This window comes from the organism of the source record quoted next, unplaced genomic scaffold (genome assembly GCF_019419815.1).
Source record: "Pyrus x bretschneideri cultivar Hongxiangsu unplaced genomic scaffold, Pyrus_bretschneideri_v1 Contig37, whole genome shotgun sequence".
Classification (NCBI taxonomy): domain Eukaryota; kingdom Viridiplantae; phylum Streptophyta; class Magnoliopsida; order Rosales; family Rosaceae; genus Pyrus; species Pyrus x bretschneideri.
In genome coordinates, this window is record NW_025999690.1 from 1,432,068 (window position 1) to 1,443,969 (window position 11,902).

The 11,902-nt window shown below is 40.7% G+C and overlaps 3 protein-coding genes across 5 annotated transcripts; 2 read left to right on the top strand and 1 right to left on the bottom strand.

The window, feature by feature from the left end:
- Positions 1–399: 399 nt before the first annotated feature.
- On the top strand, positions 400–2,946 carry LOC125480867 (sm-like protein LSM1B). 3 transcript variants are annotated; one of them, XM_048592091.1, is made up of 5 exons: positions 400–625; positions 984–1,082; positions 1,172–1,287; positions 1,374–1,436; positions 2,559–2,946. In XM_048592091.1, the coding sequence occupies exons 1-5, from the start codon at positions 565–567 to the stop codon at positions 2,634–2,636; spliced, it is 417 nt and encodes a 138-aa protein (XP_048448048.1). In that variant the 5' UTR covers positions 400–564; the 3' UTR covers positions 2,637–2,946. The 3 variants fall into 3 exon arrangements, with proteins under 3 accessions (XP_048448048.1, XP_048448049.1, XP_048448050.1); XM_048592092.1 differs by having other exon boundaries at positions 1,014–1,082; XM_048592093.1 differs by lacking the exon at positions 984–1,082.
- Positions 2,947–4,554: 1,608 nt separating this feature from the next.
- On the top strand, positions 4,555–7,923 carry LOC103942401 (transmembrane protein 87A). Its single transcript, XM_018646283.2, has 5 exons — positions 4,555–4,870; positions 5,113–6,031; positions 6,868–6,963; positions 7,107–7,243; positions 7,396–7,923. Exons 1-5 carry the CDS (start codon positions 4,671–4,673, stop codon positions 7,565–7,567), a joined length of 1,524 nt encoding a protein of 507 aa, XP_018501799.2. The 5' UTR covers positions 4,555–4,670; the 3' UTR covers positions 7,568–7,923.
- A 106-nt stretch (positions 7,924–8,029) lies between these two features.
- LOC125480883 (exocyst complex component EXO70A1-like) lies at positions 8,030–10,362 on the bottom strand. The gene has a single exon (XM_048592122.1). The coding sequence runs from the start codon at positions 10,345–10,347 to the stop codon at positions 8,464–8,466; it is 1,884 nt and encodes a 627-aa protein (XP_048448079.1). The 5' UTR covers positions 10,348–10,362; the 3' UTR covers positions 8,030–8,463.
- Between the last annotated feature and the right edge of the window lie 1,540 nt (positions 10,363–11,902).

Genomic DNA, 11,902 nt, shown 5'->3' on the forward strand with positions numbered 1-11,902 from the left:
CCTCTCAGATTCCACAAGCCTTCTGGTCTAGTCCTAGATTGGAGACGATTTTCGAACTATTTTCGACCCTCTGGACATTTCGGTTGAAGATGACCTAATTTCCATCCCACGTCACTCTCCAAAGTCCAAACGCTAGAATGGTAATTCTCCACCTAACAAATAAAATCACCCTGCCTCTATTTACTCTGCATTTTCTCGCACTTTCCCTCGAACCTCTGTTTTTTTCTCGGCCAAATCCCCCTCTCAAACTCTTCCGGGGCGATTGGATCTGAGTATTTTTTTATTAAAACTCTATCCGTTCCCATCAATCCGGAAGAGAGGCCTCCAATCCTCTGTCTCTCCTCAAATTCTAGGGTTTTTGGATCTGAAAAGGCTAGGATTTTCTTGCTCAGTTCGTCAAAGTTAGGATCTTTTTCTCCAAAAAAATTGAAGGGTTTTGGGCAGGCAACACGGAGAAGGCTGAGCTGCCAATGCCATTGTTGGTTTGGAAATTGGTGAATTTTTCGGTGATTTTTGAGAAACCGAAAAAGTTTGAGTTTTTAGAGTTGAGAAGAAGCAGCATCAATGTCTTGGGCAGGCCCAGAAGATGTCTACCTTTCCACTTCTCTGGCCAGCTATCTTGACAGTATTCTCTCTCTCTCTAATTTATACTTTTTATTTCTGGGGTTATGAATTTGCATTTGTTACATGAAGTTAATGGTAATTCTTTCAAGTTTCTAGTTGTTTTTACTAATTGTATTCTTGCATAGTTGAAACATTTGGTCTTTTTACCATTTGAGTATTTTTCTCGTATTTGTTGATTAAATTCAGATAATTTGCAGGTAGGGTCCCGCAGAATAAATTGTTTTCTTGTATTGAAGTTTTGCTGTCTGAGTATTCCTTTAAATCTCGGTTTCAATGATGAATTTTTGAGTTGAGTGCTAGTGAAAAGAGTCTGGAGTTTAGTAATGGTGGATCAACCATTCATTTTCTTACTGCTAAAGGTGTGGTGGTCATATGCTTTCATGCTGCAGAGAAACTTCTTGTGCTGCTCCGTGATAGTCGAAAACTTTTGGGGATACTTCGATCGTTTGATCAATTTGGTATTAACATTATTTCCTCTGTTGTTGAGGGCAAAAGATACTGTAATTTCGCTGAAGATTCTGAAGTAATAATTGTTTCTGATTTGCAGCCAATGCTGTTCTCGAGGGTGCTTGTGAGAGAGTCATTGTTGGCGATCTTTACTGTGATATCCCTTTGGGTCTGTATGTTATCCGTGGGGAGAATGTTGTTCTAATCGGCGAGCTGGTATGATACATTATCTGTTGATTTGTCATCTATAACTCAAAATATGCATCTTTGAATAATGTTTATATCTGCACTTGATGTCTTAGGATTCAGAGAGGGAGGAACTTCCACCGCACATGACTCGTGTTTCAGCTGCAGAAATTAAAAGGGTAAGTGTTATCAGCTCATAATCTTTATAAATGGTGTGTTGATATAAACTACCTCAATTTCGTTCTTTTTCCTTTGTTGAATTAACATCTGTTTTGGTCTCCAAATGTTCAAGTTACTGAGTTGTTTTAGATTGAGTTTGTAACTCCAGTGTTATGTTGTGTAGTTTAAAAGCACCTGGTTTGAACACAAATATTATGAAGACTTGAGACGAAAATCTGCAATGAAAATTAGTAGGTTAATGGTGCAGTTTGAAGCACAGCTTCATCACAATTTAGGAAGCTTGATTCTATAACTTATAGGATGATTTAATCGGCCAACTTAGTTGTGCCTTAAGCATTATGTTCAAGGGTAAGCGTACTGATGAATGGCGGGATAAGAGTGTCACTTGTTCTATTGGTATCAACTTAAGTATACGTAAAATACAAAGTAAATATAAATACTGTTAGAAAAATGTAATATCCAACAGCACTAGAGTAAGGCTACGGTGATTATTAGCCCAAAAGTTTGTGTTTGTAGGGGTAATTCTAAATACTGTTAGAAAAATGTTTCCTTCTTTCCTTTTTTCTTTCTTATGTATTGGAATCACTAGGTGAACAGAAAATTGTTTTTGGGTCAACCAAAACTGATAGTAATTATTTGAAGTTGAGGCAGAATTTCTTCAACGGGTTGGTTCCCAGCGGGTTTGAATTTGGTGAAATTATCAGAGAGAGAGACGGGCCAAAGGCCCACTTCCAAGTTTCCAACAACACCGATATTGTCCCCAACTTGGTAATTATCACCTATACAATCCGTCAGGTGTGAGGTTTTATCACAAAAGACTTCGGAATTAGTTGGAGTCGGGTTCGGATATCTAAACTCTTCTTTTCTCAGAGATACGGTTGATGTGGGATATTTCAACAGAATTAGGGCTTTTCTGATGCTGGGGCACAGCAATCGGTGGTTTAACTTCAGTCAAGATTTTATGTAATTTGAATGTGTCATTTCTTTTTCGGTTTGCATGTTTGTCATTTGTTCTTTGACAGTGTTTTTGTGACGTTTGGCTCCGCTTTGTTATATTTGGATACGTCGCTTTACTATTTTGTGGGAAACCTGTAGTGATGATTTACTTTGTAATTGGGCAGGCACAGAAAGCAGAAAGGGAAGCTTCTGATCTTAAAGGTACAATGAGAAAAAGAATGGAGTTCCTTGATATGGATTAACGGAGTTTTACCAAGTTCGTGGACTTACTCGCTGCCCATTCTGCAAATATTATAGCAGTGCTTTTCATTCTCTTCTTCCTCCGGTAGTTAGCTGATGTTCGTGCATGGTAGATGTCAAATCTCCAGAAATTAGAATTTCAATGAACAGTAGTTCAAATTTCTTTCTGTAATATTTGGCTGAATTGATGGAAGTATCCCTTTGCTTTAAAAGTTTCACTATTTTTTGTGGATTCCAAAGTTCTAGGGAACCCTAATATAGCTTGTTCATAGACCATTGACAGCAAGAATATTTGTCTTTTGACACATCGAAGATTTGATTTGGTGTCACTGTAAGGAAACCTTCTAAGATGAAAAATGCTCGTGTTTTCGGCCTGGACCCTTTAGAGATTGATTACTGATGCAGGAAATATAGACTCTATCTAGCTGCTTTACGGGTCCAGGCCGACTATACTGGCAATAATGCAAGGAGGATACGATGATTTTTTTTTGGAGTATTACTGCAATATTTCTTTTACTACAACACATGATGCATTTTTTTTTTTTATGGATGACGTGATGATTTAATTCTTGAACTATCCTCTCAATGAAAGTTAGGTCCTTAAATTATTTGTTCAGTAAAATAAGTTCCTAAATTCATTAAAAATTGCTAATTTCATCAATATTATTATATTCAAAGCTATTTAATCTAACTTTCGTCAACATAAGTCACTTTGACACACTTTAAAGTCTAATACCGTCATTTTCTCCAATATAAGGCCTTACTATTTCATATGGTTGTGAATCTCACGTCTAATTTACCCTTCAAAGTTAACATCATACACTATTTCTTTATGTAAAATTACCATTCTACCCTTCAATATGTATCACATAAAAGTATCATAACTTAAATTGACGAAAAATTGAATATAGTAGTTTCAAATCTAATATTAGGGATATAATTGGTAAATTTTTATAATTCAATGACTAATTTGTCTGAAAACAAATAATTTAAAGATCTAATTTTCACTCAAATAATAATTTAGATTCTAATTTACCCTTTTTTTTTTTATTTCACCAACATTTCAGTCTCGTAATTTTCATAGAGTGCATTTTTAATACTTTCTGAAGTTTAGGTAGACTGTCCAAAAATTATTGAAAAATATAATCACCATGACACCAACTGCATTGACTTTCATGGCATTCGTCACATAACCGTCCAAAGCAAACAAATTAATAATCATGTTTGTATAAAAACAGATAAATCATGCACGTTCTAGGGTCGGTTTAGTGAAATAGGAGCAAAAGTTTATAACTCTCAACCTGAGTTCGAAAAGCATTTCTGAGGGTCATAAACCATGCACGGTATGAGAAAAGGAATTTGTCCATCCTCAGTGCATGGTGAGATACTTTTTATATTTTAAAAAATAAATAACAATTAATTAGACGCACTTACAGACATCGAAACACAACCACAAAAGATGAGGCATATGACGGCTCTAACCCCCTACTCACACGATATTATCTACATTAAGAGAATAGGTGCTAGCAATAATATGATATAATCGAACCTAAAATTTCTCAGTTACAACTTAAGAGAATTATTATTAGACCATTGTATTGAGTGACAATATTAAAACAATAATTAATTAAACATAATAACATAATCCTAACAGAGTGTCTGTGAGTGTACCAACAACATCCTCCGGATCCTTTTGGTGAGGATCTTGGAGATTAGTTCATCGTGTCCGTTTATCGTGTATTGTGTGATCAGTTTTTATCAAGTATCATTTATGTATAATTTTAAATAAAAATATTTAAAATTATTTATGATCGTACATTGTACAATACATGAACATGATTCATAAATCTCCGAAATACTTGCAAACTAAGAGGATCCGGATTCGTGAGGGTAGGTAGACAAAAACGGTCCGACATCATTTCACCAACCACAGAGACTAAAGAGAGAGAAGCTTCCACTTGTTTCTCTTCGTCTGTCTCTCAGATTTGGGGGGATTTTATAGAAGTTGGGAATTAGGAATTTGAATTTATAATATAATGTGGTGCTCCCCAGCTCCTGCTCTCCTTGCTCTTCTGCTCTGCGTTTTGAGCGCGGAAGCCTCGGTCCACGAGTACGCCGCAGAGAGATTCGCCACCAAAGGCAGCGCCTTCGTCGTCCACGGCGGAAGCGAGGGAATTTACTCTTCCGCCTCTACCCAGTCCTCCTCCGTCTCCGCCAGCGGTGGCTCCTACATACGGTAAAGTACATCGTTGAACTCCTACATCCAGTTTTAACTTGCATTTGGCTAAGATCTGATGCACATTTGAGTTCATTTGAATATTTGATACATGGGGTTCATGAATTCTGGTTGATAAATTGCTTGCTTGGTAAAAACTAAAAAGCCGAAAGCTGTTCATGAATTCTTGTGTCTTTCTTTGACATTTGTTAAACCCTGTTTGTACAAAAAGAGTCTGATTTGCTGTTGTAATTTGGAACCAGCTTCGAAAAGGTTACGTTTCGGAGAAGCAGAGAATCAGCAAACTTGAGCTCATGGCCAGTCCATGCCATTGTTTTTGATGTGGAAGATAGAGAGACCATTGGCGGTTCAGCTTACGGTGGTCAAAGAGCAGTATGTTGCTCGGGGGATCTCGCAAAACTCGGGGTGTGTGCACAAGGAGAGATCATTCACCGCCGGTTGACTGAGAATCCAGGTTGGCCCCAGGTTTTTGGTGTATCCTTTGAAGAAAATGAGGAAGTTGCCACATTGCCGTCCAAATCGATACAGATTATAAAAACCGGGATGTACAATTTGTATTTCATTCATTGTGATCCGAGTATTAAGGATGTGGTTGTGGAGGGGAAAACTATATGGAAAAATCCTAGCGGGTACTTACCTGGTAGAATGGCTCCGTTTATGAATTTCTATGGGTTTATGTCCCTTGCCTTTGTCATACTTGGGGTCGGTTGGTTCTTGCAATATGCAAGACTTTGGAGAGAAGTGTTCCCGTTGCAGAATTGCATCACTCTGGTAATAACCCTCGGTATGTTTGAGATGGCTCTCTGGTATTTTGAGTATGCTGAATTCAACGAGACGGGGGTTAGGCCAACTGGGATAACTGCATGGGCAGTAACGTTTGGGACAGTTAAACGGACGGTAGCACGGGTGATACTCTTAATGGTCTCCATGGGTTATGGTGTTGTGAGGCCTTCCCTTGGTGGGCTTACATCAAAGGTGATTTTGCTTGGATTGACCTTCTTCTTGGCATCAGAAGTTCTTGAGATGGTAGAAAATGTTGGTGCAGTAAGTGATCTTTCCGGAAAGGCGAGATTGTTCTTGGTTCTTCCTGTGGCAATATTGGATGCGTTCTTCATTGTTTGGATATTTACTTCCCTCTCCGCAACTTTAAATAAGCTTCAGGTACTTTGGTTTTCGTCCCAAGATTTTGGTGAATTAATTTTCATTTAAGAGCTTTGTTTGCTAGTTTCAAACTAGTTGCTTCTTATTGAATATGCTGATCTTTGAAATGTTATTTCTCTATGTAGTAAATTACCTAAAAGTACCATTAAAATGGTAGGGACATGTAAGACAGGACCTGTAACCCATGTATACTAATAAATTAGATAATCCACACTATTATGGATTCATGACCCATCATGTCAAGTCCTGTCCATTTCACATTTGACACAACAAACAAAGGGCTAGACTCAAGTCCATTTTAATTGGTGACAACCTATTCCAACCAGCTCACCAAACGGGCAGGGCCTATTTGGTGGACTAGATGGTATTGGGCCTTAGGCATAGGATTGGATTGACAAGGATAGGTAAGACATGACTTGTAATCCATGTATAAGGGTAGGTTAGATACCCACTCTATTGTGGATTCATAACCCATCATGTCCAGTCTTGTTCATTTCACATTTTGACACAACAAACAATAGACTGGACTCAAGTCCATTTTAATTGGTCACAACCAATCCCAACCAGCCCGCCAAACAGGCTCTTAGGGTATGAGGATATAAAATATAATCTTCTCAATTTGTGTATTCCATTTCACCAAAATGAAAGAATAAAGGTGCTTGAATATGTAGGAATATGAGAACCAACCTATACTATTCATCTCGAGATGTGGTATATGCCAACTACATGTACTTGATTCTGATTTATCCGATCATTTGCCATCAGGCCCCAACAGTTGATCCCTGTAATTGTCGTGTTTGTGGCTTACTGATTTTCTTGCTTGTGTGTTGTGACAGGCTAGGCGAATGATGGTTAAACTAGACATTTACAGAAAGTTTACGAACGCTTTGGCAGTGACTGTTATTGTATCTGTGGGTTGGATATGCTATGAGGTAATCTTGTGCATCCTCAGGATACTTTTTACTTGCGCAAAATGATTTGCGTCTGTTGAATGCGTTTTTGTGTAACTCTCTTTGTTTTTAATTTGTTTAAGTCAGTTATTACACGTTGATGTTTTTCGACTTCGTACTTGCAGCTATATTTCAAATCAAATGATGTTTACAATGAGCAGTGGCAGAACGCATGGATCGTCCCTGCCTTCTGGCAAGTTTTATCTTTCTCTCTTCTATTTGTCGTCTGCATTCTTTGGGCGCCATCGCAGACCTCAACAAGGTAAATACCTGGCTTCCATGATTCATCTTCTTTCATCCTCCTCACTTACAAAACTTTGTTCTTGTTTAACAAGGTAAATACAGGGGACATCTCCCATAGTTTACTTGAACTCTAGTGACCGTATCCCCGCCCTGTTTTTCTTTTTTTATTAGATATGCGTACTCTGGAGATAGCGAAGAGTTTGACAAGGACGATACGACTTTGACGCTCATAAAACCGGCCCTAACGCCTGCGAAGGATGCCGGTAGTGCTCTTGAAACTAGACCGCTTCAAGGCAGTAATGGGGCGTCAAATGGCGGCGATGAAGAAGACAAGATAGAGTAAGAAGAGAACCCAGCTGGAATATTTGTTGGCATTGCAACAATATCCAGCTGCTCCAACACGACGCAGGGAACATATGATACACAGAGGAGCAAGGATCATGGCATATAAAATTGTATGTTGTTGAGGTTATAAAATTAGATAGCGTGGTTTAATGTTTGCTTTTTAGTCCTTAATGTATTTGTTTATTTGGCTACTGAATTTTCTCCAAGGAGAAAAAAGATGCGTATCATTGGCGGTTTGCAAGCGGTGGTTTGTCTTGGTGGTTAAGCCCTCCTCCCCTTCCCTTGGTTTGACTTGAGGGGCTAAAACAATGCTATGCTTGAATATGATCTCGGGTCGAGAAATTCAATCTGTAATCATCAGTTTTGTACGGTACAGAGATACATACGATACCTAATTACATGAGAAACAAAGCTGCCTCGCCGAAATTGAAAGAGGGAGACAGCCCAGGCACCCTTATCTAAAATTCAATTTTCCAATTTGCTTATTAAAGGCTTAAAAATATGACATGGTGTACAAGTAAGCTGGAGCTACTATAAGAAACGGCTTCTTGATGCTAAAAAAAGATTGGAACAAAGCACACACAAGACAATTCGAGTATGAACAAATGAAACAAAATCTAGACCGTGGTAGTAATAATAAATAACATGCTTACAGGGCAGGAGCATTCGGGCGTGCAGACTTGGCCACTCTGTAGTGCTCCAACCGAGATCTTCATAAAACATTCTGACCTCCCCCAATCAACAGAATATTGAACCATATAGGGTTTTTAATGAAATGGAAAGCTTGATGAATCCCAGACCGACCAGCACCGTCATCACCCAAACACTCCCAAAAAATTCAAAGAATGTGTCCTAGTTTCTAAACTTGCAAAACTTAACTTCAACTGATCACATTCACTGAGATCTCCTCCTCAAGTGCTGGGATACTGAGTACCCCTCAAAGAAATCCAATACAGCCATCTCCAAATCCTCGGTCGTATACTTGATGTAATTTTCTGGATGCTTCCCACTTTCTATATGGCTCCTAAACCGCCCAAGGAACGACCTGTATGCTGGGATCAACTTCTCTGAAATAGATATCCTTAGCTCCTCCCTAAGCTGAGTATCCGGTATCAACCAAGTAGCTTGAGTCCTATGAACCTCCTCAAACATAGCATTGAAAGACTTGAACCTCTCTCTCAATGCACTCTTCGACACCCCGGAAGAAAAACTCCCACTCACATGCAACCCTTCGTCTCTCAAACAATACAACACCCCGACCCAAGTAGCTCTCTGGTAACTAGTGGCTGCCTGGCGGAACTTCCCGGTCAACTTCCTCAAGTAATCATCTCCAATCATCTCCCTCAATTCCGGGGACCCTTTGACCTTTTGAACAATGTAATGAACATTGTTCATCATAAACAAGTGAGCTATTGAAGCATCCTTATAGTGCTTAGACTTGCCATCCAAATTAAATTGCAAAATCACAATAATCCAAATCAAATGCAGAGCCAGAGGGGTTTTCCCTTCTAGCTCTGCGAACTCCATATCCGGAGTCGTGGGGTCGCCGGAGTACCGCGACCCCGTGGACGGCTTCGACACAATAAGGTCATTCAAAGTCTGCTTATAATCCGATATCAAACTGATGTAATTCATCACATACCGAGTCAATGGATGAATCGTTCCTCCCGGGACTGGAACCCTAGAGGGTTCACGAAGCACGGCGTTCTCAAACTCCGATAGAATCCCCCTCGCCGCCTCCGCCAGCCTCGACAGTATCTCCACCGCCTGAATCCGAATCGACTCCGATGATTCTGAATCGAAAACGGATTCAATATCTGGCATCAAGTCCATCAGAGCGTCGTGCAAGTCGAGAATCTTGAAGAGCTTCTCGGGAGACCTCCGGCTTATGCTGATGGCCTCGGCGAAGTTGAAGACCTGAATCGCGGGGCCCTTGACTGTCTCCATAAAGCAAGCATCATCCATGGCGGTGCCGATGCCGTTGAAGATTTGCTCGCAAAGCTTTTTCTCGGAGGCGAAGACGGTCCTCACGCAGGCCTTGGCGGCGCGTATCCACCGTCGGATCTTGGTCTCCAGCTGCTCCCACTGAAGTCTCTGAACGTCGCCGATGCTCAGCTTCTCAATCCCTAGCTTCCGGAAACTGGAGTCCACCGCCCCCTTCCTTACGCTGCCGTACACCTGGATACACTCGCGTGGGTAGCCGGCGGCGATCATCCGCTCGGCGATGTTGCGGAGATCGAAGACCGCATCGGAGGGGATGAGATCGAGCTCGCGGATGCTGCTGGCGGACCTGTAGCTGCTAGTGTTCGACGAATCGCCGCGCTGGAGAAGCTCGTCGACGTCAACGGCAGAGACGGAGGAGGCCTTAGGTGTGGTCAAACCGCTGTCATCTTCAGCCGGGTAGTCCTCGAACTCGGGGCTCGAATCAGCGATGCCGGAGTGAGTTGACGAGCTCGGATCGGCGGAGGAAAGAGAGTCGGGCTCGATGGGAGTGGTGTGGTTGAGGAGGATGTTGCGGAACTCGTCCTCCAACCGAGCCATGGCGATCTGGATGGCGGAGTTGAGCTTGGAATGGTCATCCTCGGAGGCAAGGGTGGCGGAGGACAAGGAGCGTTGGATTTCATCGACGGCCTGTAAGTAGCGATCGACTTCGTCCCGTTGGCCGTCGAATATCATTCGTTCCCGGGCCTCCTCGGAAGCCGTGGAGTCCCAGAGGAGAATAATCTTCTCCGCCGCGTCTAGCTCTTGAAGCGAAGGCGGCGGCGGTGGAGATTCCATGAAATGAAACGCTGCGTTAAGAGGTTGCGGTGGTGGTGGGGGGAATTGAAATTTTGGGGAAAGAATGGGGAAGTTGAGGGAAATAGGATGATGGTCTTTCAAAAAAGGCAGCTGTGGGATTTTGCTAAATTTTTGTCAGTTGTGGTGGAAAATGGAAAAATGAAAAGACATGGAAGGAGGGTAAAACGGAAGCAGCAAGATCAGCTGGACTTTGTTTTTGACACTTGGGGCCTTTTCGTTACTTTGTAGTCGGAGACTAAAATGTTAAATTTTAAACATAAAATTTAAATTTGGCAACCTATATGATATTTTGACATCTTTCAAAATTTTGCGCTCTACCGGTATGTCAAATTAAATATTATTTTATAACACTATTTTCTTTTCTTTTTATTTTATTAAGCAATTATTTTATGCCCATTATTTCTAAACTTCTCCTATCATCTTCGTTCTCTATTTTCTAAATCTTTGTATACTTGCTTCTCTTCTCCATCAACAACCTATCGTCCTCTACCAATCACATCGATATACTCGAACTCACCTGAAATCCAAAGGCCACAACCAAAGTCGAGGGATTGTAGGTGGAGGAATTGTTGCTGAGGGATTGCAATATGTCGGTGACGATCTTCCTCGAATCGTTGCCTAGGCATTGCAACGAGGATTCGAGAGCTCTTGTTTGAGCAACAGTGCGAAATGGAGTCTTACATTTGGGTTTTAGGTTGAGACCGTGAGGTTAGTTTCTAGGTTTGGTTATGAGAAAAGGGAAGAAGAACGACGAGCAGCGCTTCTCAGGTTTGAGTGAGAGAGGAGAGTTGCATATCTGATAAAAAAATTAATAAAATAACATTTAAAAATTAATTAAAAAATATTTGAAGCTGTTGTCAAATTTGATAGCAAGGGGGAGAGCTGCTATTCCATGTCATGCCACATCAGATTTGGCTTCTCGGCTGGAAAACATTGCAGCTATCTTTTTTTTACTGTTATTGTTGATTTGGACATTTTGACATCTCCTTTGAAGATGATCTTATATTTGGACGAGAAAAATAAACTTAAAATTTTGACAAAAGTTAAAATTTATAAATTAACACGCATCAATTTCTGGAATCATAAATGTAGAAATTTATAATTTTTATGTAGAAAAAAAAATGGAATTTGGAACCTCCAATTCCTAAGTTTATATTTGATGTAAATGTGACATCCCGTCCCGGAGTTATCAGAACCGTACGCGTGAAATTACCATTTTACCCCTAGTTACTTTGTTATGTTGTTTGGTTGTTTGTGTGGTGTTGGCAAACTTGGGCCACACACACACACACACCCACACACTGTCTCACTCACCCTCACCCTCTGTCTCTGTCTCTGTCACTCTCTCCCTCCCGTGTCTCTCTCTCCCCCTTCTTCTCCACCTTATACGTACGGACACACACACACACACCCTAAAACGTCACAGATCGAGGGATCCAAGGCTACCATTGAACTCGTGGAGCTGAGAGGAGTCTAGTGGTGCCATTTTCAGGTAAGAATCTCGACGTTTTCACGTCGATTTCACAAGGTCCGT

Bases quoted from the DNA above. Each gene is read 5' to 3' on its own strand.
- LOC125480867 (XM_048592091.1), top strand. From the start codon at position 565: ATGTCTTGGGCAGGCCCAGAAGATGTCTACCTTTCCACTTCTCTGGCC. The intron at 1,083-1,171 runs GTATTAACATTA...TCTGATTTGCAG, and splicing joins TCGATCGTTTGATCAATTTG to CCAATGCTGTTCTCGAGGGT. The intron at 1,288-1,373 runs GTATGATACATT...TTGATGTCTTAG, and splicing joins TTGTTCTAATCGGCGAGCTG to GATTCAGAGAGGGAGGAACT.
- LOC103942401 (XM_018646283.2), top strand. From the start codon at position 4,671: ATGTGGTGCTCCCCAGCTCCTGCTCTCCTTGCTCTTCTGCTCTGCGTT. The intron at 6,032-6,867 runs GTACTTTGGTTT...GTGTTGTGACAG, and splicing joins CAACTTTAAATAAGCTTCAG to GCTAGGCGAATGATGGTTAA. The intron at 6,964-7,106 runs GTAATCTTGTGC...TCGTACTTGCAG, and splicing joins TGGGTTGGATATGCTATGAG to CTATATTTCAAATCAAATGA.
- LOC125480883 (XM_048592122.1), bottom strand. From the start codon at position 10,347: ATGGAATCTCCACCGCCGCCGCCTTCGCTTCAAGAGCTAGACGCGGCG.